This window comes from Giraffa tippelskirchi, chromosome 4, assembly GCF_054371585.1.
Source record: "Giraffa tippelskirchi isolate mGirTip1 chromosome 4, T2T-mGirTip1v1.2.pri, whole genome shotgun sequence".
Taxonomy (NCBI): Eukaryota; Metazoa; Chordata; class Mammalia; order Artiodactyla; family Giraffidae; genus Giraffa; species Giraffa tippelskirchi.
Window position 1 is genome coordinate 196,412,186 of NC_137278.1, and position 21,571 is coordinate 196,433,756.

The following is a 21,571-nucleotide window of genomic DNA, read 5'->3' on the forward strand; positions in this document are numbered from 1 at the left end:
CAGAGTCTTAGTCACTGGACCACCAGGGAAGTCCCCAGGGTCCCCCTTTAAACAATCAATCAAATAGAAGAAACTGTTCCAGTGTGGTGGCCACACAAGCTCTAAAAAGCCTCCAGACCGGGTTTAGAGAGCAAACGTCTGCCTGTTGGGTGCCATTAAGGGAAAACAGCAGCCCCTAGTCATCGAGCTCAGGGTTTTCTCCCCAGGACCTGCCCTGCATGAGGGTTTAGGAAGGTAGAGCTTCTCAGCCCCGGCTGCTCACTAGGGCCACCCAGACCTACTGCATCAGACTGACGGGTGGGTGGGCACGTGAGAGCTGCTTCTGTTGGTTTCTGTTAGAGATTCTTCAGGTGACTGTAGCCACTGTATCGAGTGTCGGCTCCCACACAGCAGCACTGAGACTCAGAAGCAGCTTGTAGGATGACACCCTCCCCCCAAACAGCACATCCCCAATGGGGTGAATGGCAGCCAGGCTCCGAAGCCTGCCGAGCTGAGCAGCAGCGGGAAGCAGGGTACCGTGTTGATGACCAGCTCCAGGTTGTCACAGCAACTCGCCCAGCACAGCTCCTTCTTCCCCTTGGCGGCTTCCAGAGCCCGGAGGCTCCGATGTTCTCTCTGATGATCTTCCTGTCCTTGGTAACCTGGCCTGCTGCACTCTTTTTCTCCCATTACTCCATCTCCTTATCGGTGCATTTCCTGGTGCGCAATCAGACTTCACCTGCATGGAACTCCTCACCCGACTCAACACACCCCAAATACACCTGAAAATAGGAGACAGAGAAAGGGCCTTGAATGCCAGAACAGCTGTTACAAGGGCTGGGCACTAAGTCTGCAAGGAAGACACCAAGGCCCTTGTTCTTGTCTTAGATCTTGTCTGTCTGTTTTGCACCTTTAAAACAAAGTTAAGACTTCTAAGTCCTGCTGTAAATTAGAAATAGGAAGAGAGACTACTCTTAGCATTGAAAGATCAATAAGTGACTATAGATCCCTGAATAGCAAAGAAAGGGGCAGAAAAGTATGGAAACTGGATATAAGGACTCAGAATGTAGGACAGTGTGGGCATACCCCAATAGGTCCTAAAGCCATCGTGCCTTTAGAACAGTTATGACCCAGATCACCGAGAAAATGTCCAGTTATATTCAATTTAAGGAGGCGGAGTAACGTGTGTTGTGTTTTTTCACTTCAAGCATCCCAAATGAGGAAGGGTTTCAGTGATTTCAATTGGTTAAAGGTTTTTAACCCTTTAAGTGCTTTAAAGGGTAAACTCTTGGCTGTCCGGAACTTTTTTATGAGTACTCTAGGTAATTAAGATCCACCCTATTTGTTGTTTTTGTTCATTTATGCCCCTATTCCTAAAACATTAAAAATAAAAGACAAAAGATGTAAGGCATTTGGGTGTTTATATATACTTTCTAGTACCTGGCTCTGGTTCTTAGCAGTACTTGCTGATAGTCCCACAAGATTTCTGCCCACGTGGTACATATGAGGCTTGTCGTATTCTTTTACTCATTCATCTGACTGAAAGGGTCACAGTTGCCTCCCACCCCTCAACTAGCAGCCTTACATCACTTCACCTTTGGTGGCTAGAACATAAACCATTCCACACCACCCCCTCCCTCATTCTGTGCTCCATAAACAACGCTTGGCATGTAGTGGGCACATAATAAACATCTGTCGGATGAATGAATGAGCAAATGAGCCAGTCATCCACAGAATTATCTACAGAATCAACTGTTTGCATGAAGCTATATATTTGATAAAGAGCCTAGCCCATTATGAGAGCAGCATTCAAAGGACACCAATAGATCCTGCCACCGCGAAGAAGATAAATGTCTGATACACTGTTGTGTGAAAAAACTAGGATACATAAGTATACAGGTTGTGATCAGAAGTTGTTTTTTATTATTATTATTATTATTTATTTATTTGGCTGTGCTGGATCTTAATTCCAGCACATAGCATCTTTAGTTGCAGCATGTGGGATCTAGTTCCTTGACCAGGGATCGAACCTGGGCCCCCTACATTTGGAACCCAGAGTCTTAGCCACTGGACCACCAGAGAAGTCCGTGTGATCATAAGTATTAAAAAAAAAAGATTATGGGAAAAATAACTAGGAGAACATCAGCTAACGTATAACATGATTATCCATTTACTCATTCACTTAATTCAGCACTTTATGTATGACGCTCATCTAAGCCTTGCAGTTAACCAAACTCACAACTAATATCACCAGTGATAAACTACCTGCAGCTTACAATTGAAAAGTTAAGAATTGCAGGGACTTCCCTGGCAGTCCAGTGGTTAGGACTCCAAGCTTCCACTGCTGGGGGCCTGGGTTCAATCTCTGGTCCGGGAACAAAGATCCCACAAGCCCTGAGGTACGGCCAAAAATGCAAGAATTGCAGCAGCTATAAACCATGACCAACTCAAGAACACTAATTATGCAATGATAGACTGGGTAAAGCATCCTTCCAAAAGGATGGGACCCCAACTCTCTGCTCATGCACTACAGAAGGAAGGTTGCCAAGCCCATCAGCCAGATTTCATGATGGCTGATGTGAGGAACACTGGCTGTGAGTCTGCAATAAAACAAGTAAAACCCCAGGACCATACCCTGAATCATGGCTTCAGAAGACATTTTTCCAGTATACCTAAATGGATTTATTAGCTTGGGCAGTGCCCAGACCTCAAGTGTATGAGGAGTACCCACCTACTAGCTGCTGTACAACTGTGTATGCCAACAGCAACCCCATCTGCAGCCAAGGATGGTTTGTGTTTATCCTCTTAATAATGTGACTGACAATACTCTGCTAGTGATGGAATTATAATAGATCATCAAGGAGTAAAATGGCATTTCTGGACACAGTTGGGCACCCTCATTCCCTTATATCTTCTAAGAAAAATGCAAGAGAAAGTTCCTAGCAATATTAATAAGTGGCAAAGGAAATCTCTTCATAGGACCTAGTTTGTATTGCCTCAATATAAAATTAATATCTCCCTTGTTAAATTTATATTTACAAAGAGGCTGCTTTTGATAAGTAGGAATGCTGTTACTGTCTTTGTAGACATCCTTAGTATGCATGTTTTTTTTCCTCTCTAGGCTGGGTGTTATGCCAGATCAACTTCCAGAACAAACCTGGGAGGGCCCCAGGCATGAGTAACCCTCTATTGCTCTTTCTCCCCATCCAGGTTACCCCTTCGCTTTATTTTATCGGCGTTACCTTTTCTACAGGGACAGCTACCTCATCCACCTTTTCCACACCTTTACGGGCCTCTCAATCGCTTATTATAACTTTGGTGAGTGAACCGAGTTAACACCACAATTACAGGGAGCCTGAGAAGGAACAGACCCAAACAAAACGTCCTAGAGGGAATCTGATGGAGAGGGAAGTTGTGATGCTGTGGGAGTAAAGAGAGGGTTTTATGGGCAGGAACACAGCTTAGCTTCTCCCTTCATGTACATTTCTCTCCCAGACAAAAGCATTTTGAGAATGTTTACCCTTACCAGAGGGACTTCCCTGGTGGCTCAGCAGTAAAGAACCTACCTGCCAGCGCAGGAGACGAGTGTTCCATCCCTGGGTTGGGAAGATCCCCTGGAGAAGGAAATGGCAACCCACTCCAGTATTCTTGCCTGGGAAGTCCCATGGACAGAGCCTGGTGGGCTACACTCCATAGGGTTGGTCGCAAAAGAGTCGGACACGACTTAGTGACGAAAACCACAAAGCAACCCTTACCAGATGCCATCCACAGAGAGCCACCAGTTTGTCTCTGCTGGGGCTGGAACTGGCCTACAGACCCAAGCAGTTCCCCCAGGAGCATCCCTTAGGCCCAACATCCAGAAATACAGGAGCTCCCTGGCAGTCCAGTATTTTTATACAGTTAATTTCCTTCCCTTTCTCCAAATCAGGAGGCTCCTTAAAAAGAAAAAAGATGCAAATACCAAAGTTTTTTTTTTCCTGTATATATTCTCCTTGTGTTCAGAAGTGTCAGGAAGGGTGGGAATGCAAGGGGGGTGGGGGGAAACAGGCAACAATGTGCTGTCTGCTCCACACCCAGGAACCCAGCTCTACCACTCCCTGCTCTGCATCGTGCTGCAGTTCCTCATCCTCCGGCTGATGGGCCGAACCATCACCGCCGTGCTCACCACCTTCTGCGTCCAGATGGTAAACGTCTCTCCCAGGGCAGCTCAAGTCACAGCCGGCCCGGCTGGGGGCGGGGGGAGGACGGGGGCTGGGATGGCGAAGAAGCCACGGACCGGGAGATCCACAGCGACCCTCAGATGCGAGGCTCTGGGTCAGTGTCCAGAGGCCCTGGGAGCGCCCCCTGCAGGCCGCCCGCCTCACCAAGGGGCGGCCACCGGCCCTCTGCCCTGGACCCCACCGTCGGGGTTCTTGAGCCTGCCAGGATTAGCACAGCCGTCTGTCCACAAGGGGAGTCCCTGAAAGTCAAGGTGGGAGACCCACTTGGAAGGAGCTGCACGATGTAAGCATCTATACTGTCAGTCTGGGAAAGTCCCTGGTAGCCCCTGGGGCTCCGTGCTCTCACTGCCGAGGGTCCAGGGCCCTGGGTTCAATCCCTGGTTGGGGAGCTGGGATCCCGCAGGCCGTACAGTGAGGCCAAAAACACAATTTTTTTTATTTTTATTTTTTAATCCTTTAAATATTCAGTTTAGCCCTCATTTTGCTGAGAAACCTTGAGGACATCACTTCCCCTTTACATGTTCAGTTTCTAGAGCAAGAGAAAGGAAAAAGTGAAAGAACACCTTGGATTTCAGAGCAGGGGGAGATGCACCATAGTGATGGAATAAATAAATACTCGCCCCTCTCCTAGGGCTACCTTCTGGCCGGATATTACAACACGGCCACCGGCACCTACGACATCAAGTGGACGATGCCACACTGTGTCCTGACCTTGAAGCTGATTGGTGAGTGGTGGGTCCCCTCTGACACCCACGCCCCTCCCATCCTCCCACCCACCCTCAGTCCACAGGCTGCATCCTGGGCCCCCTCCCTCCGCTCCACCCACACCTTCTCTCTCTGCTCAGGTCTGGCCATCGACTACTATGATGGAGGGAAGGATCAGGTAAGTACCTTTCCTCTGCAGAGAGGTGAAGGAGTTTAACCCAAAGGGAGGAGGATGGCTGTTATCATCAGGGGCGGGGCCTCCCCTCCCACCCTCGGGCCGGGTGGTGTGATCACCATTTCTGACTGCCTGGGTCCAGCTTTTGCTCACAGCCCAGAGATACGGCCAGTGAGGGCCTCAGAAGAGGACAGCAGCCGGCTGCGGCTGAACTTCCCCCCCGACACACCCACTTCCCCCTGAAGCACCAACTCCTCTCTACTGTCATCCCCTCAAAGAGGTTCTGTTTGAAGAACCCAGTTCAGTGGGGCACCAGGGCGGGGAGCCTTCACACTGGCTCTTGGGAGTCCTGAACTCTTCGTTCTCTTCTCGGCACAGAAATCCCTGTCCTCCGAGCAGCAGATATACGCCATACGGGGTGTCCCCTCCCTGCTGGAAGTCGCTGGCTTCTCCTACTTCTATGGAGCCTTCCTGGTAGGGCCCCAGTTCTCCATGAACCACTACATGAAGTTGGTGCGGGGAGAACTGACCGACGTCCCAGGAAAGATACCAAACAGGTAATCGCCCCCTTCATCAAGACCTCCATTCAGGCCTCTCACCTGACACTAAGCCGCTTCTGAAGTGACGTCCCAAAGGCCGGCCGGCTGGCCAGCCACATTCTCTGCCGAGGGCCAGGCCCTTGCCCTGTGACCGGCGCTCCATGCCTGCTCACTGTGGGGAGTGGGCACTTGTCAGCTTGGGTCACTTCCCACCATCCCTCCCAACCCTGTGGTACAAACGTCAAAATACACTTTTATGCCATAGGATTTTGCCTGAAGCAGTCATGTCCCTGCCTTTAAAACTCACTTTCCCAGTTTAAAAAATGTTGATAAATATATCAAAATCTATATATTTCACAGTCCCATGGACTGTAGCCCGCCAGGCTCCTCGGTCCATGGGATTCTCCAGGCAAGAACACTGGAGTGGGTTGCATTTCCTTCTCCAGAGAGTCTTCCCCACCCAGGGATCGAACCTGGGTCTCCCACATTTCAGGCAGATACTTTACCATCTGAGCCACCAGGAATCAGAAAACTGATAAAGTTACCAGGCAGACCCCTTTGCTGAGAACTTTGGCCAGCCTGTGTCTGAGCATCGATCCAGCCAAGAGAGAAGGGAGCAGATCCAAAGCTAGGCTCTGCATTGGGCTTTCAGTCCCCACGTAGCCCGAGCACACCGGGGAGACCCAGAGGTCCGCTGGACCTGAGGGGAAGCACCCAGACTCAGGGTTTGCACGCTCCATCCTCCTGCCCAGCCGAGGCAGCACTTGCCCTCGAGAAGGGCCGAGGGAGGGGCCTCTGCCATCACCCGCTGTGACCCCACTTGTCCCTTTCCAGCACCATACCTGCTCTCCGGCGCCTGGCCCTGGGCCTGGTCTACCTAGTGGGCTACACCCTGCTCAGCCCCCACATCACTGAAGACTATCTCCTCAGCGATGACTACGAAGTGAGTGCTTCGTCAGCAGCAGCAGCATGACTGCACCAGAGATACTCAGTGGCCAGGCCAGGACCCCCGTAGATAGCCGAGAGGTGGGAGCACCACCCACAATTGCCTGTTGGTTTGGCTCTAGATCTGAGAGCTGGCATCCATCAGCCAGTGCTGCACAACCTTTCGGGCACAGGGCCATGCCGGGTGCACGTCAGCACCCCAACCTCCCCTTGCAGTTCAGCTTGGGCTCATTGTCTTTAACAGACAGGCGACCCCGCCAAGCCCCTCCGGCCCTGGGCAGATGGGCACTAGGAGCTCAGGACTGGGGGAGAGGGGCTAACTCGGCTCCATCTCCTTCACTGATGATGAACGTGGACGTAAAAGCCCCCAGCCGCCAGTGTCCCAAGTGCCCCCCACTTTAGGAGAGGAAGTGAGGCCCCGCTGTCTCGGGGCCTCTCCGAGGGGTTCCCCTTAGCCTATTGCAGAGTAGTCAGCCGCACGTGTGAGAGAGAGGACAAGGCAGGCCTTCTGGCCTGGCGGCGTCCCTAACCCACCCACGTTCTCTTCTCTCAAGAACGGCAGCTTCTGGTTCCGCTGCATGTACATGCTGCTCTGGGGCAAGTTCGTGCTGTACAAATATGTCACCTGTTGGCTGGTCACGGTGAGGAGAGAGGGGTGGGTTCACAGGAGACCAGCTGCGGGGTAGACAGGGGTGGGGTCCCCTGCCAGGGGTGAGGGGTAGAGGGGGCGGGGCCACAGGGGACGAACCTGTTGGGGGGTAGAGGGGCGGGATCACAGACCACCTGCCAGGAGTGGGAGCCGGGTGGCGGTGGGACACTCACGGCCTGGCTCCCTCAGGAAGGCGTGTGCATTCTGACGGGGCTGGGCTTCAATGGCTTCGACGAGTATGGGACAGCCAAGTGGGATGCCTGCGCCAACATGAAGGTGTGGCTCTTTGAAACCAACCCCCGCTTCACGGGCACCATTGCTTCCTTCAACATCAACACCAATGCCTGGGTGGCCCGGTAAGCACCCAGGGCAGGATGTGTCACATCACTTCTTCATCTTTACCCACTTCAGGTGGACCCCTTCAGGCACTGTCACACCCCCAGCCATGCCCACTCTTGTCCCCAACTCAATGCCCCCAAAACCATCCCTATTGTTTCAAAAACAGAAACAAGGTAGTTAGCGGCCTGGATACCCCACTCTCTGCTGCAGCCTCAGCGCCAGGCAGGCCACCCGTCATCATCCATTGTACCAAGCGGGGCCCCAGCTGAGCCCGTCATTCAGTCTGTTCTCTGTCTAAACCGTGACTCATCAGCTTGGCTGCCTTTCATTCAAAAGTGACCGGAGCACACTGCCTTCCCGCCCCACTGGGGGCGCCAGGACGCAGGATGGATCTGAGGCTCATCTTCTCTCACCCTTCCCTCCAGCTACTTCTTCAAACGACTCAAGTTCCTTGGAAATAAACTTCTATCCCAGGGCCTCTCGTTGCTATTCTTGGCGCTCTGGCACGGCCTCCACTCAGGGTACCTGGTCTGCTTCCAGATGGAGTTCCTCATTGTTATTGTGGAGAGACAGGTGAGCCTTCAGGATGGCGGGCAGAGGGAGCCTGAGGAGAGGAGCAAGGTTGAGTGAGCCCGTTCCTTCCTCCCCAGGCTGCCAGCTTGATTCGAGACAGCCCAGTCCTGAGCAGGTTGGCCTCCATCACCGTCCTGCAGCCCCTCTACTATCTGGTGCAGCAGACTATCCACTGGCTCTTCATGGGTTACTCAATGACCGCTTTCTGCCTCTTCACGTGGGACAAGTGGATGAAGGTAGCCAGGGGCCTACCCGCCAGGAGGGGAAGGGACTGCTGAGAGGTCAGATGGGCGGCGGGGAGGGGGACAGTTCTAGGCTGTCGTCTACCGCGGAGGCTGCGTGTCCCCACAGGTGTACAAGTCCATCTATTTCCTTGGCCACGTCTTCTTCTTGAGTCTACTATTCATATTGCCTTACGTCCGTAAAGTGATGGTGCCGAGGAAAGAGAAGTTAAAGAAAATGGAGTAATCCCTGGTAAGTACACGTCCCTACAACAGAGCGTAAACTACCAGGTCACAGAAGACAGCCATGGACTATGGGGTGGGGCGGGGGCGGATAGTCCTGGGAAGATGGGATCAACCTCACAGGGCCAGCTTCCAGACACACAGTATGGGGCACTGACTGCTCTCAGAGGTGCCTGGAGGGAGCTGGAAAGGCTGGGGCCCGGGGACCAGGAGGTGACGCCGACCGGCCCTCCGCTCTCTCCCCTCGCAGGTGGCCCACAGCAGGACTGGCACACCGACGACCCGCCTCCCTTCGCAGCACTCCTCCACCCTGGAGCACAAAGAACCAGAAGCCAGGGTGTGGGAAGACGGGGCTCCCCAGCTGTGCCTCTGCCACCGGCTACATCTCCATTTGGGGCCAAAGGGGAAACTCTCATGGGAGGAGCAGAGGGGCCTATGTCCCTCCTCTGGGCTCCCCCATGCACGTTGCCTTATCTCTTCCCCCTCTAGCCAGGAACTTGTGTTTTTCTTCTGCCAATTTACTATGATTGTATCCGTGCCACTGCCTCCGCCCCCCCATGGGGGGAAGGGAGGGGCAAGGCCCCGCCTGCTCCACTTTTCTACCTTGGACTGACTGTACCACATAAAATCACTTCAGTTTGTTTGGTTTTTCACGGCTGGCACCCCTGGCTACTTTCTTTCAAACACAGCCCTCTACGCATGCCATGGCTGAAACAATCAGGGCTCCCTCGTTTAGGGCGCCAGACTGCAAACACCATAACCTCACGGGTCTTCCTAAGGTCTGAGGGGTTACACCAGGTCACACCATCAGATGCTGCCGAGTTTAGGAACGCTCAGAGGACAACCAGGTTTACAAGAACAATGTTTATAAAATAAACAGCAGGCATACAGCCTGGACTTCGCAGACCCCAGTCTGGGTGCCGGGAGGAGGGTCTTCCAGCAGTCGACTGAGGATAGGGGCGGGAAGCAACGTGTCTTCGGGTCTGCAGTGTCTGTCGGGACCCGGCTCTGCTGTCAGACAACCCCCCATGCTTCTTCAAAGGCAGTGGTGACTTTTGCACAGGTGAGGGCAGCAGAGAGTGGGTAGTTGCTGATGGACACCATCTTCTCTGTGTACTCCACGTCCACCTGAGGAAAGAGCATCCGTCAGCAGCTCGGTCACTCCATCACAGGTTCAGCCCTTCTTTAGGGCAGAAAAACTGCCATCTCACAGCGCTGTTTACTACCAGCGTGGGCAAAGGATGAAGGCCTAGCTCCAACCATGATGCACACCTCAGCGTTCCTCACAGGATGCGCCAGGGGCTCCACCTCCTGCCATGGGTGGAGGTGGGTAAAAGCTGAGGGCTTTTTCCTTACCCTCTACCTCCCAACTCCTAAGGATCATCAAAATGCTGAGTGCTCTCGGGATTCTGTGCTAAGTTTCTGCTCCGTGAAGAATCTGAGAGTTGAGCCCAGGCCTTACCTTGCCATGGGCAAAGGCCCCCACCACAAAGACAATGGGGTCACTGCTGGGCACCAGCTCTCGCACATCACTGACAACCGGGATGGAAAAAGAAGTGCCAATCTTCATACACCCAACTGGGAAGTGGTCTGACACTGGATTCTTAATCACCTAAAGAAAAAAAATAAATAAAAATCAGCCCCAGAAACATTCCCAGAACACCACCTTCAACCAGTAGGTAACAACACCTCACCTTCAAGAGCTTCTGGGGGCCATCAGCCGCTCGAACGCTGAGTTTGTGTAAAAGCTGAACTAGGACAGAAAAACCGAGTTCAGAGCTAGGTAGACCCGGCTTCTCGTGCCCAGTGATTCAACCAGCAAACCTTTAGGTGAGCTGGGTTCCACGTATCCCGTGTATCCACACAACTGAGATGTTCCCAACAAGTAGCTGCCAAGCACAAGGCTGGTTGTGCAGTGACAGCCCCCCTCCCTTCTCTGCAGCCGGGAACCCACGCACAAGGGAAGTACAGACCCCTGGTTCTGGAATCAGTCACATGACCCCTCCCCCACATAAAAACTCCACACTTTATTCCCTTTCCTCTTCCTCCCTCCATCAATTCTGCCAAGTTTCTCTCTCACCCATGAGGCCACAAAAGCGGTCAAAGGTTCTGGGAATTCGAGTCTGGGGGTTCACTTCAATCAGCACATTCTTCTGCGTGTGGATGTAAACCTGGAGCAAGCCCGCCCGGTTCAGGGGACTGTCCATCAGCATCAGTAAACTCTGAGGGAGGTGGAGTGGAGACCAGGGCACAGTCAGGATGGAAGAGAAGCCCCACAGCTGCCTTACCTTCCATCCAGAGGCCCCAGGGCCTGAGCTCCGCCCCTGGAGTTACCTGGTGAGCTATGTCTGGCCTCACTTCCCCAGGGTCCCGGCCATTCTTCAACAACATGGACTTGTGCTTGTCACAGTTGAGCAGCTCATACGTCTTCCCCACCTGAGAAGGGGAAACAAGAGCTACATAAGCTGCTTCTCCCTGGGATGCCGGTTCTCAAAAGAGGGGTCCCCAAACCAGCAGCATCTGAAAACTTGCTGAACAGTCAGATTCTCAGGCCCACCCCAGATCTATACATCAGACACTTGGGGTGGGGCCCCCAAATCCTGCAGGGAATCCTCTGTGCCCACATCTTCCCCACCCCCACCCCCATCACTGATCTTGGAGAGAAGAGGGAGGAAGAGGGCAGCCTGTGATTCCATACTCTAAACTGGATCTAATTTTAAAACCTATGGGTATCAGGCAAAGCCAGTGAGGGGTTCTAGAACCAGGCAAAAGTTAGGTTAGTGAGCAAGGCTGAAGGCTTGTTTACCACAAAAGCATTACATGCACACTGGGCAAAACATACATGGTCACTACCCTCTGTCTGCTTAAAACAAGCATGCACAATGTGAAGAGCTGCAAATGTGAACAGGAGGAAGTGTGAAAACTAATGAGGCCAGAGGTAGTGTAACCAAGGAACATTCTCAGAAGTAAAAGAAAAGGGGGTGGCTCCAGGTTTAAGGTGTGTGAGCAACAGCTAAAAGAAACAATTGCAAATTGGAGCCCTGAAGAGCATTAGGGTGGTCAGTAAAAAGTTTTAAGTACAAATACAGTTTTGAAAGGCTAAGTTCTTATGTATCAATACAACATTTGTATGTATGGCAACATTTTGAGCTATGACTTCAAATAGTTTAGGGGAAGAGGCATATAGATTTTGAAATTAACTGAGTAAGTGACATAAAAATGTCACAGAGAACAAAAACAAAGGGCCAAGAATTAAGTCCATGGAACACTCGTGTACGTATGTGCATGCTCAGTTGTGTCCAACTCTGTGACCCCATGGACTGTAACCCACCAGGCTCCTCTGTCCATGGGACTTCCTAGGCAAGAATATTGGTGTGGGTTGCCATTTCCTATTCCAAGGACATTCTTAATTATAGAAAAAAAAGAACCTCTTGAATAGATGAATCTAGTTTTGACTCATTAGTAAGTTATAACCAAGGTTTTGTTCTTTTAATGGAATAGAACAGAAAACATCCAAGTAATTCAAATGCAGTCGTGGTAGGTAAAGGACTATGAAACTTTCTCCTTCATATACCTGAGTGTACACTGGCTCACAGTGTAATTTTTTTCTTTTTATTGTGGGCTGTGGTTAATAAGCTTGAAAACCACTAATTAGAATAATCAAAGAATGAATACCATGTGTATTCTGTAGTAGGTACTGGAGATATAAGAATTTTTAAAACCTTATTCTCTGTCCTTATTATAGCCTTCTAGTGGAAAAGACAACCAACCACATGAATATTTACTTCAAATTGTGATTAACCTGAAGGAAAACTAAATGGTTCACTAAAGGATTATGAGGACCTGATTTATACCAGGAAGGGAATCATTTCTATGCGAGAGTAAAATTTAATAATTGAAGAATGAGTAACATAATAGACTCAATAATTGTCCAATGAATAAACATTAGGAATTAATGAGGCAAAGAGCTGAGTAAAGGGTGCTTGCAGTTAAACAACATTATCTGCAATGGCTAAGGTGCTTTCAAAGAGCTTAGAGGAGGCCAGTGAGGCTTGAATACAAAGAATAAATGGAGAGGGGACTTCCCTGGTGGTCCAGTGACTAAGACTCTACACTCCCAATGCAGGGGCCCAGATTAGATCCCTGGTGGGGGACCTAGATCCGGCATGCCGCAGTGAAGATCTCATGTGTCACAACTACGACCAACCACGGCCAAACAAATATTTTTTTTAAAAAAAGAAGAAATAGAGCAGGCTGATGAGGGTGGCAGAAGCAAGAGGTACCAGCACAAGGAAGACAAAAGCTAACAGTACGAAGACTTCAACCTTCAGCTTCAACTTTAGCAATGGATTTTATCACCCTTGGAGTATCATTAATGACAACTGGCCTAATCTACTCTGGAGTATGTTCTAGGAACTTTAATTTAGCCACAACCTTTTGAGCTTCTTAATAAGTTACCTGAATCAGTAACAACTAATTCCAAGTGACAAAGATTATTCTAAATCCTTTATACACATTAACTCCTCTAATCCTCCCAACAATCCAGTAAAATAGGTACAAATACCATCATCCCCACAGGACATACCAGGAAACGAAGTGGTTAAGTGAATCTGAGAACTAACAGGCTGGAGAGATGAATATGTGAACCCATAATTAGGTTGGAAATATCAATTATAGAAGAAAATGAAAGGAAACCTGATTAGCTGGTCATTTAAAAAGTTTTCTAAACTGCAAGCTTAATAAAGTGCCACAGTGGCTGAGAAAAGAAAGGTGGAAAAGAATTGCGCCTAGATTACTACGGAAATGTACTACTTTTAAAGTACTTTCATTACAATCCCCCCGCAAAGTATTAACTGCGTTCTACAAACTGACTACAAATTTTTCTCAATAATCAGACGCTTAAAATAAGTGTAAGAACCTCGGTTAAAATTCAGGTCTGACTTCTCAACTTGTGCTATTTCTTCTGGCTCTACTCAATGGACAAGTTTAGCTCTAAAGGGCAAGAGAAACAATGTCAAAAGGGATGAGAACACTGCATAAAGTTTTAAGACAGGGAACTGCCGGATTTATTTGGGAGAAGATAAAGATGTGAACGTATTAATGATAACCTGATCCACGCAGTGTTTTGAAATGTATAGCAGTAATAAAGGAGACTGACAGACACATTTCAATGAATCAAAACACTAAGTCCTTACAAATAAAAGGGTGGGCCGACTGACCTAAAGAGTCTCTTGATGAAAATGAAAGAGGAGAGTGAAAAAGTTGGCTTAAAGCTCAACATTCAGAAAAAAAAAAATAAGATCATGGCATCCGGTCCCATCACTTCATGGCAAATAGATGGGGAAACAGTAGAAACAGTGGCTGACTTTATTTTTCTGGGCTCCAGAATCACTGCAGGTGGTGACTGCAGCCATAAAATTAAAAGACGCTTGCTCCTTGGAAGGAAAGTTATGACCAATCTAGACAGCATATTAAAAAGCAGAGACATCACTTTGCCAACAAAGGTCCCTCTAGTCAAGGCTATGGTTTTTCCAGTAGTCACGTATAGATGTGAGATTTCGACTATAAACAAAGCTGAGCGCCAAAGAATTGATGCTTTTGAACTGTGGTGTTGGAGAAGACTCTGGAGAGTCCCTTGGACTGCAAGGAGGTCCAACCAGTCCATCCTAAAGGAGATCAGTCCTGGGTGTTCATTGGAAGGACTGATGTTGAAGCTGAAACTCCAATACTTTGGCCACCTGGTGCGGAGAGCTGACTCACTGGAAAAGACCCTGATGCTGGGAAAGATTGAGGGCAGGAGAAGGGGACGATAGAGGATGAGATGGTTAGATGGCATCACCGACTCAATGGACACGGGTTTGGGTGGACTCCGGGAATTGGTGATGGACAGGGAGGCCTGGCGTGCTGTAGTTCATGGGGTCGCAAAGAGTCGGACACGACTAAGCGACTGAACTGACTGACTGAGCTACAGTAATTACCTTTCCCCTTTGCCCAGTAAACTTGTCTTCGGATGAACCGAGGAACGACGCGAGGGACGAAACCTCTCCCCTAAAACGACTTTGGGGTTAGGGTTATCACAGAATCCTGGTAAATCAATCGGAAGCAAGGATGTGAGCAGCACAGAAATTCAAGAGCAAAGAAAACGAGTACTGCCAACTCAGGATGCTAAACGAAGAGGCAGTCGATTAGGCCACTCCTTCTCCAAAAGCATGTTTCACCCGTCTCTGCATTCTCCATTCATCACCCCCTGAGCCCACCACCCTCACCACACCGGATCCCATCCTATCGACCCACTAGCTCTCCATCTCCTAGTCCAAGACTACCTTGACTGTCTCCAGACTGGCTCCTTCAAGCACCACAATGAGCCTACGGCCTCCGATCTTGCTTCCCGCCCCAAGTCGGGGCCGCTTGGGCGCTACAGCATCCCAGTCTTCCTGCTCCGCATCCCGGCGCTCACGAGGTTGGAATGCACCACTGGGCGCAGCCATCTTGCATCCGGATCGGAAATTGTGTAACGGCCTTAAATTGGCCTCGAGCTCGCCCCAATCGCCAGCTTCCTTCCGTCTGCCATTTCGAAAGTGGGCGCTCGGAAATGGCGACGGCTCCGGGTCTGGCGCTCGCGAAGCCTCTCTGGGAGGGCAGGGTTCCAGAAAGGGGCTGGACTTCCGGATGCGTACTTCCTGTGCGCGCATCTCCGGTCCGCCGTGGGCTGCGGGGAGGGTTTAGAAGGGAGCGCACTTCCGGTGCCCTTTCTCCCGCAAGCACCTGGGGCCCGGACCCTCGTGTGAAGGGTGCCATCCCTAAGCGGGAGCGCGGTGGAGGCGGGCCGGCACCCTCTTCTTACCACTGGTGCCGCCGGCCTCAGGACCGAACATGGCCCAGAACTTGAAGGACTTAGCGGGACGGCTGCCCTCCGGGCCCCGGGGCATGGGCACGGCGCTGAAGCTACTGCTAGGGGCCGGCGCCGTGGCCTACGGCATCCGAGAATCGGTGTTCACCGGTGAGCAACCTGCGCCCGCTCTCCGGACACCCGCCAACCTTCCCTAGACCCCTTCCCACCTCCGCCGGGGCCCCGCGCTCACCCAGCCCCTCACCCCGCCCCACCAGAAGCTGGCACGTACTCTGAGCCCGGCCTGGACTGACCCCCACCCCTCTCCCTGCAGTGGAAGGAGGGCACAGAGCCATTTTCTTTAATCGGATCGGAGGCGTGCAGCAGGACACCATTCTGGCGGAGGGCCTTCACTTCAGGTAATGGCGGGCAGAGCTGACTGACCCTGACCCTTCACCCTTGAACGTCGACCCACCAGTACCTGTAGTAAGACTTACAGCGAGATTCAGCGCTGCCCTTTCCCCTCTTCACCCCATCTCCCCGAACAGTGGTGCTGCCCAAATCTCTAGCAGCACATACTGTTGTTTTCCGAAGGGAGAAGAGAATTTCTCCTTGACCGTGGTCATTAAGAGGAGGAGCAGGCCAAGAAACACGTGGTGAAGGAAAACCGGGCAGAACTAGTGAAATCGCAGCTTCCTAACCCCTATCCCTGTTCCCTCCCCTCCAGGATCCCCTGGTTCCAGTACCCCATCATCTATGACATTCGGGCCAGACCCCGAAAAATTTCCTCACCCACAGGCTCCAAAGGTAGGTCTCGGCACTGGGGCGTCCCTGACAGTAAACATGGGAGCCTGGTCAGAGACTGGGGAAGATGGTAGTGTCAGATCTCCTGGGCTTCCACTTCTGCAAACAAGGTGTAATAAAAGCACCTGCTCCAGGGATTAAAGCAGTACATTCTGGACATGATGTGCATTTGCTCGTTTTCAACTGTTCCTCCCCCTAATGTAAACTCAGAGCATTGTTTGTCTTTTGTCTTACTCACTACCTAGGTCAAAGCCTCACTTTAAAACCTTTCTTTAACTGTTTGATTTATTAATCTACTGGTACATTCTGTTCTGGGGAAACTTGGTCCCACTCTTCACCTGTTCCCTAGGGCACCTATTCCCTCCTAGACCATTCACAGATGTTGTGCCTTTGAGATTCCCCAGATCAACCCTTCACAGACACACTGACACACACACACACAATGAGGCAAGTAGCTCACTTGTAATGTACTTTTTTGCATTATCTTTAGTGAAGGTTGCTTAAATTCCCAAAACCCTAGGCCTTAAAAATAAAGGATTCACAAAACAGTCTTTGTTCTCAAGTCCTTGCCATCTAGTTCAGGAGACGGGTGATAACGATACAGTGTAACAACTTCCAGTGAAGCGTCAAAAAAACCAACCAACAACAGCTTTTCTGGAGGTGGGGCTGTGGGTAGAGAAGACTTGACCATAGACAAGTATGCACTTGGCCTGTGCTGCTGAGTCACCTCTGGTCAGCCTCCTCACTCCCCTCCGCCCAAGGCCGTTCTGGGCCACAGGGCATTGCCCTACAAGCGCGCACAGGAGAAAATGCCTGGGGAGGGCGGCTTTGCCGAGAGGCCAGGTGAGCCCCCATGGCCTCGCCCAGCCACTGCTGACCTCTCTCTTAGACCTGCAGATGGTGAACATCTCCCTGCGCGTGCTGTCCCGACCCAATGCCATGGAGCTGCCCAGCATGTACCAGCGCCTGGGGCTGGACTACGAGGAGCGAGTATTGCCGTCCATTGTCAACGAGGTGCTCAAGAGCGTGGTGGCCAAGTTCAACGCCTCCCAGCTGATCACCCAGCGGGCCCAGGTCTGACTCCAGCTTCCCTTCCCTCCCACAGCGTCAGCATTTCCCTCCGAAGCTCCGCGGACGGGCTTTTAGGAAAGGCAGCCTATTAGGAAAGGACTGTAACCCGAGGTCCCATCCACCCAAAAAGCCGTGCTGATGGCCAGTGTGGGGAACGAGAGCTGGGCCTGGTTAGTGTTAGGTGGGGAGGGAGAACCGTGGTCTAGACGCGCACACATGGTTTTGGAAAGAGTGGAGCTTAGGAGTCCATGTGACCGAGGCCTCTCCAGCTCGGCGGGCCCAGTGAGGAACTTGGAGAGTGTCAGTGTGCCCCTGCGGTGTTCCGAAGATCTGGGATTCCCGTGGTCACGGCAGCACGCCTTCCTTTCAGTTCTCCGGCCCCCTCAACGCCCCTCTCCCGTCCGCCCCCGCCCCCCAGGTGTCCTTGTTGATCCGACGGGAGCTGACAGAGAGGGCCAAGGACTTCAGCCTCATCCTGGATGACGTAGCCATCACTGAGCTGAGCTTTAGCCGCGAGTACACGGCTGCTGTGGAAGCCAAACAAGTGGGTGAGTGAGGCGAGGGCGTCCGAGGAAGCAGGCAGGCGCGACGGCGTTCCCGCCGCCTCGCATCCCCATGACCCAGATTTTCTCCTGCCACAGCCCAGCAGGAGGCCCAGCGCGCCCAGTTCCTGGTGGAGAAGGCGAAGCAGGAACAGCGGCAGAAGATCGTGCAGGCGGAGGGTGAGGCCGAGGCAGCACGGATGATATCCTTCCGCAGAAGCGCTCCCAGCGCAGGCCCGGGGCACGCCCCTCCGCATCCTCCCCTGTAGGCTGGCTGATGAGACTTAAGGCGAATGCGACCCGTGCCCTTCGACCCCTGGGGGCGGGGGTTCCGAGTGGGATCTGAAAGCTTGGTGGGGCACCCTAGGGCTGGCTCCCTGCCATGAGGCAGATCAACAGCACAGCTGGCCTCGCCTCACCTCCGCTGCTGCCTCCAGTTCCCAGCAGCAGGCAGCAGGGAGGCCGACAGGTGGGGCTGGGCACTAGCCACATGAGCGCAACCTTGGATCTGACAGCCCAGGGGAGAGCCGAGCCGGGGGAGTAGTCAGGACAGGGCCCTGATTGAGATCTGGCCTTGTGTGGCCCCTTAACCGCATCCTGCTCACCTGGGAGAGGCCCTGAGCAAGAACCCAGGTTATATCAAGCTGCGCAAGATCCGGGCAGCCCAGAACATCTCCAAGACGGTGAGTGTGCACACACTGAAGGGAGGGAAGTAGAATCTTGCTTGTTCATATTTCTGTTCAAATTGGCTTGTCTGACACTTTTCCTCTCATTAAAAATTACTCCCCTGGGCTCCCCTGCCCTTCTGTTCATGCCTCTTGTGGACCTAACCCATTACCGTTGCTCGTTGCTTTGGATCCCTGAGTGAGCACAGAAACCAGGGCGCTCATCCCAGCATCCCTGTTCTAACCCCCAGGTGTTCCGTCAGTGGTTATTGAATTGCACAGGTAGGAATCAAGGTCTTTTTTGCCTGATGCAAACATCTGTCTCATTTCCTGCCCTGTAGATCGCCACCTCACAGAATCGTATCTATCTCACTGCTGACAACCTCGTGCTCAACCTACAGGATGAAAGTTTCACCCGGTAAGAGACAGGGCCTTCACGTGGGTCCTCCACACAGCTCAGGGGCCAGAGTCTGGCTGCTGGGGCTCTGGAGCCTGTTACCAGCCTACTCATATGACCCTGGAAAACACCATTTCTCTGGATCAAAGTTAGAAGAGTGGGTGGTTGATAATTCCGACCTTGAGTCTCACAGGATTGATTTTATGAGATCAAATAGGATTGTTCGTGTAAAAAGCGCTTTAATTGTAAAGTTCCCTTTCACTGAAAAGCAGTGAAAGATACTCAGTCCTTGTCCTGGGGAGCTGCTCTGGGCACCGAAGGACGCTAGGAGGGCAGAGGCGAGACCTGGCAGTGGCTGCAGGAGCGAGTCTCTTCCTTCCCAGAGGCTGAGACTCCAGCTTCCAGCAGGCTTGCCTTTTTCTCTTGGGAGGGAAGTGGGGTTTAGAGCTGAGTGAGGCCTGAAACTTGTCAATCACATGTACCTTTTGTCTTTCTGTGTTTCCTGTTCATGTGGTGACCTGGTGTCCACAGGGGAAGGTAAGTAGTGGACACAACCTTGTTGCTGCGGGATTTATCTCCCAGTACCTGCCTTTTCCCCTCCAGCTCCCCTTTCTCACCTCCCCACCCACACACCCATGGCCGGGGAGGAGGGAGTGGCCTGAGATGCTCTGCCTGTCACAGGTGGTCCCCTAATCATGTCACCATCTGTCTCATTTCCAGTGACAGTCTCATCAAGGGTAAGAAATGAGCCTGGTGACCAAGAACTCTGCCTCCAGGGAGGAAGTGGATCTGTTTCTGCCCTGGTGTTTGAGGAGTCACCTTGGGGCCCACCCCACCTCCACCCCGCTATCATGAGATGGTCCCTCTGCATCGCTCCTCCCAACCCTTCTGATGAACAAAGACTGACCACTTCTGGGGCAATGACTTTCCTCCCTGTGTTGGCCAGGGGTGATGGGACAGTGTTGATTTCTCAGTGATTTGCTACGGTGTTGATTCCTCCCTCGTGGTCCGGAGGCGATAACCACCACCCCAGGAATTCTCAATAAATTTTTATTACTGAAGCTGAAGTCAAAGCTTCCCGGTGTTTGTTTGAGTGGCCAGGGAGGCACGCATGGGGAAGCAAACATGCGCACGCGCACACCGCGCACTCCCGGGTCCTTCTCCGTCTCTGCCAGCAGGGGGCGCGAGGACGCCGGCGAGGGCAGGTCGGGAGCGCCAGGCCAGCTGCTCTCACCCTGGAAGCCCGCAGAGCCGGATCCAAAACAGGACCAGGGAGGGAACCGCGGGCTTTGGGGTCCGGGCCCAGCTGCACTCCCCGCCCCGCCCTCCTAAACCGCATCTCCCCTTTGTTTACCAACATCTCCTTTTCTAAGACCGGAGCAGCTGTGGCTTTGCTGAGCTAGACCAAAAATCTGATGATCCCAACAGGAGCTGCTTCCTTGGTAACAAGGCACCACGCAACTGTGGGGAGACCACTTGAGCTCGCCAGGGGCTCAAACCCCGCCCTGCGGATCGTGTCAACTGCCCTGGCTGCCCGCACTTCTCAGCCAGGGCTTGTCCTCGGGAGGTGGGCTTCACTCCCACAGCCCTGCCCCCACCCCCACCCAGCAGACCAGGCGCCTCCTCCCTCCTCAATGCCGCCCTCACTGAGCGGCAGAGAAAGGAGCCCACTGACTGTGCCCACGTACCACCTCACCCATGTCCCATCCATTGTATTAAGGGAGACAGGGAAGGGTGGAAACCGGAGGATGCCTGGCACCTGGGGCGGAAGTGTGTGCAGAAGTCAGGGAGTTCCTGGTGAGGAGGTGAGAGAGCCGGGGCTCACCTTCAGCTGCTTCGCGGCTTCTGAAGAAATTAGAATAACTGCCCCCTGCTCACTGTCATGAAAGGGACAGGGAGACAAAGCCCTAAGGAGCTGGGAGCTCCAGGGGAGAGGTGAACCAGCCAGAGTCCGATCCACACTTTGATTTCCTTCACTGCCCCGAAGCAGGAAGGGGATGGAGGTGCCCAGAGAACCAGCAGGTGTGTCCAGATCCCCTGGGGCTTTGAGGCAGCCATTTTGATTCCTCCCATTGTTTCCCTTTCCTAGTGACTTCCCCCACCTCCCCAAGGGTAAAGGTCAGAGGTTGCTGGTCCGGAGGCCTCCGTAGTCTTCAGGCCTCCCTGAAGGTCATTGCCGAGGGCACCAGCCGGGGGCCATCTTTACCAGACAGTGTTAGGAGCTTCACCATTAGACCATCCAACACTGTGCTGGAAGATGGACCCAGAGCCGGTCACAGACGTCCAGGCTGGAGCTGGCCAGTCACTCCAGGGACCCTGGCGATGGGCCAGCTGAAGTCTCTTGAAGGTCTACCAGCCAATCCTGAACTCCAGGTCAGCTGTGGGTCCTAGATCCTCCAGATGACAAATCCCACTGGGTTGGGGGAGGGGCTGGGGCCATTGTGTCCCTTCTGTGGGCAGGCAGCCAGCCAGCCAAGAGCCATCTCTCTCGAGGCACCCTCCACTCAAGAAGAGGGGGCCACCAGGGCTGGGAGGGGAGGTTTGGGAGTGGGGACGCCAGCAGCTGTGCTCAGGGAGCCCCTGAGGCGGTGGACGTCGCTGGCACTGAGACAGGGGCCTCCATCATTACCCGGCAGTATTAGAGACTCCCAACCAGCACCCAAACACTGCTGGGT

At 52.5% G+C, this 21,571-nt stretch overlaps 3 protein-coding genes and 1 non-coding gene across 10 annotated transcripts in view; 3 read left to right on the plus strand and 1 right to left on the minus strand.

Annotated features, from left to right (window-relative positions):
• Nucleotides 1-9,241, plus strand: part of LPCAT3 (lysophosphatidylcholine acyltransferase 3) — a 34,596-nt gene extending 25,355 nt beyond the window's left edge. The window contains exons 2-13 of one of the 2 annotated variants that reach the window (XM_081588039.1): nt 3,190-3,297; nt 4,057-4,163; nt 4,831-4,924; nt 5,045-5,082; nt 5,458-5,636; nt 6,453-6,561; nt 7,118-7,204; nt 7,402-7,568; nt 7,977-8,124; nt 8,202-8,360; nt 8,476-8,598; nt 8,839-9,241. In XM_081588039.1, the coding sequence (XP_081444165.1) occupies nt 3,190-3,297; nt 4,057-4,163; nt 4,831-4,924; nt 5,045-5,082; nt 5,458-5,636; nt 6,453-6,561; nt 7,118-7,204; nt 7,402-7,568; nt 7,977-8,124; nt 8,202-8,360; nt 8,476-8,592 (1,313 nt within the window). In that variant the 3' untranslated portion in view covers nt 8,593-8,598; nt 8,839-9,241. The remainder of the gene's footprint in view (nt 1-3,189; nt 3,298-4,056; nt 4,164-4,830; nt 4,925-5,044; nt 5,083-5,457; nt 5,637-6,452; nt 6,562-7,117; nt 7,205-7,401; nt 7,569-7,976; nt 8,125-8,201; nt 8,361-8,475; nt 8,599-8,838) is intronic. The other variant, XM_081588040.1, reaches the window with a different exon arrangement.
• Nucleotides 9,242-9,437: 196 nt separating this feature from the next.
• Nucleotides 9,438-15,085, minus strand: EMG1 (EMG1 N1-specific pseudouridine methyltransferase). 2 transcript variants are annotated; one of them, XM_081588041.1, is made up of 6 exons: nt 14,912-15,085; nt 10,923-11,024; nt 10,669-10,810; nt 10,283-10,341; nt 10,051-10,200; nt 9,438-9,716 (listed from the first exon to the last, which is right to left on the minus strand). In XM_081588041.1, the coding sequence occupies exons 1-6, from the start codon at nt 15,074-15,076 to the stop codon at nt 9,603-9,605; spliced, it is 732 nt and encodes a 243-aa protein (XP_081444167.1). In that variant the 5' UTR covers nt 15,077-15,085; the 3' UTR covers nt 9,438-9,602. The 2 variants fall into 2 exon arrangements, with proteins under 2 accessions (XP_081444167.1, XP_081444168.1); XM_081588042.1 differs by lacking the exon at nt 10,051-10,200.
• A 237-nt stretch (nt 15,086-15,322) lies between these two features.
• Nucleotides 15,323-19,963, plus strand: PHB2 (prohibitin 2). 5 transcript variants are annotated; one of them, XM_081588047.1, is made up of 10 exons: nt 15,323-15,588; nt 15,752-15,836; nt 16,145-16,224; nt 17,111-17,295; nt 17,711-17,840; nt 17,934-18,037; nt 18,440-18,517; nt 18,841-18,917; nt 19,428-19,433; nt 19,617-19,963. In XM_081588047.1, the coding sequence occupies exons 1-10, from the start codon at nt 15,462-15,464 to the stop codon at nt 19,642-19,644; spliced, it is 900 nt and encodes a 299-aa protein (XP_081444173.1). In that variant the 5' UTR covers nt 15,323-15,461; the 3' UTR covers nt 19,645-19,963. The 5 variants fall into 5 exon arrangements, with proteins under 5 accessions (XP_081444173.1, XP_081444172.1, XP_081444171.1 ...); XM_081588046.1 differs by lacking the exon at nt 19,428-19,433 and having other exon boundaries at nt 18,841-18,937; nt 19,623-19,963; XM_081588045.1 differs by lacking the exon at nt 19,428-19,433 and having other exon boundaries at nt 18,841-18,929; nt 19,623-19,963.
• Nucleotides 18,105-18,348, plus strand: LOC145504139 (small nucleolar RNA U89). The gene has a single exon (XR_014052120.1). It is a non-coding gene; the product is annotated as a small nucleolar RNA U89 (small nucleolar RNA).
• Nucleotides 19,964-21,571: the final 1,608 nt, after the last annotated feature.

Excerpts from the sequence above, each read along its gene's own strand:
- EMG1 (XM_081588041.1), bottom strand. The coding sequence starts at position 15,076 with ATGGCTGCGCCCAGTGGTGCATTCCAACCTCGTGAGCGCCGGGATGCG. Across the intron at positions 10,811-10,922 it reads GGCCAGACATAGCTCACCAG|AGTTTACTGATGCTGATGGA; the intron begins GTAACTCCAGGG and ends CACCTCCCTCAG. Across the intron at positions 10,342-10,668 it reads CCGCTTTTGTGGCCTCATGG|TTCAGCTTTTACACAAACTC; the intron begins GTGAGAGAGAAA and ends TTTCTGTCCTAG.
- PHB2 (XM_081588047.1), top strand. The coding sequence starts at position 15,462 with ATGGCCCAGAACTTGAAGGACTTAGCGGGACGGCTGCCCTCCGGGCCC. Across the intron at positions 15,837-16,144 it reads GCGGAGGGCCTTCACTTCAG|GATCCCCTGGTTCCAGTACC; the intron begins GTAATGGCGGGC and ends CCTCCCCTCCAG. Across the intron at positions 18,518-18,840 it reads CCCAGAACATCTCCAAGACG|ATCGCCACCTCACAGAATCG; the intron begins GTGAGTGTGCAC and ends CCTGCCCTGTAG.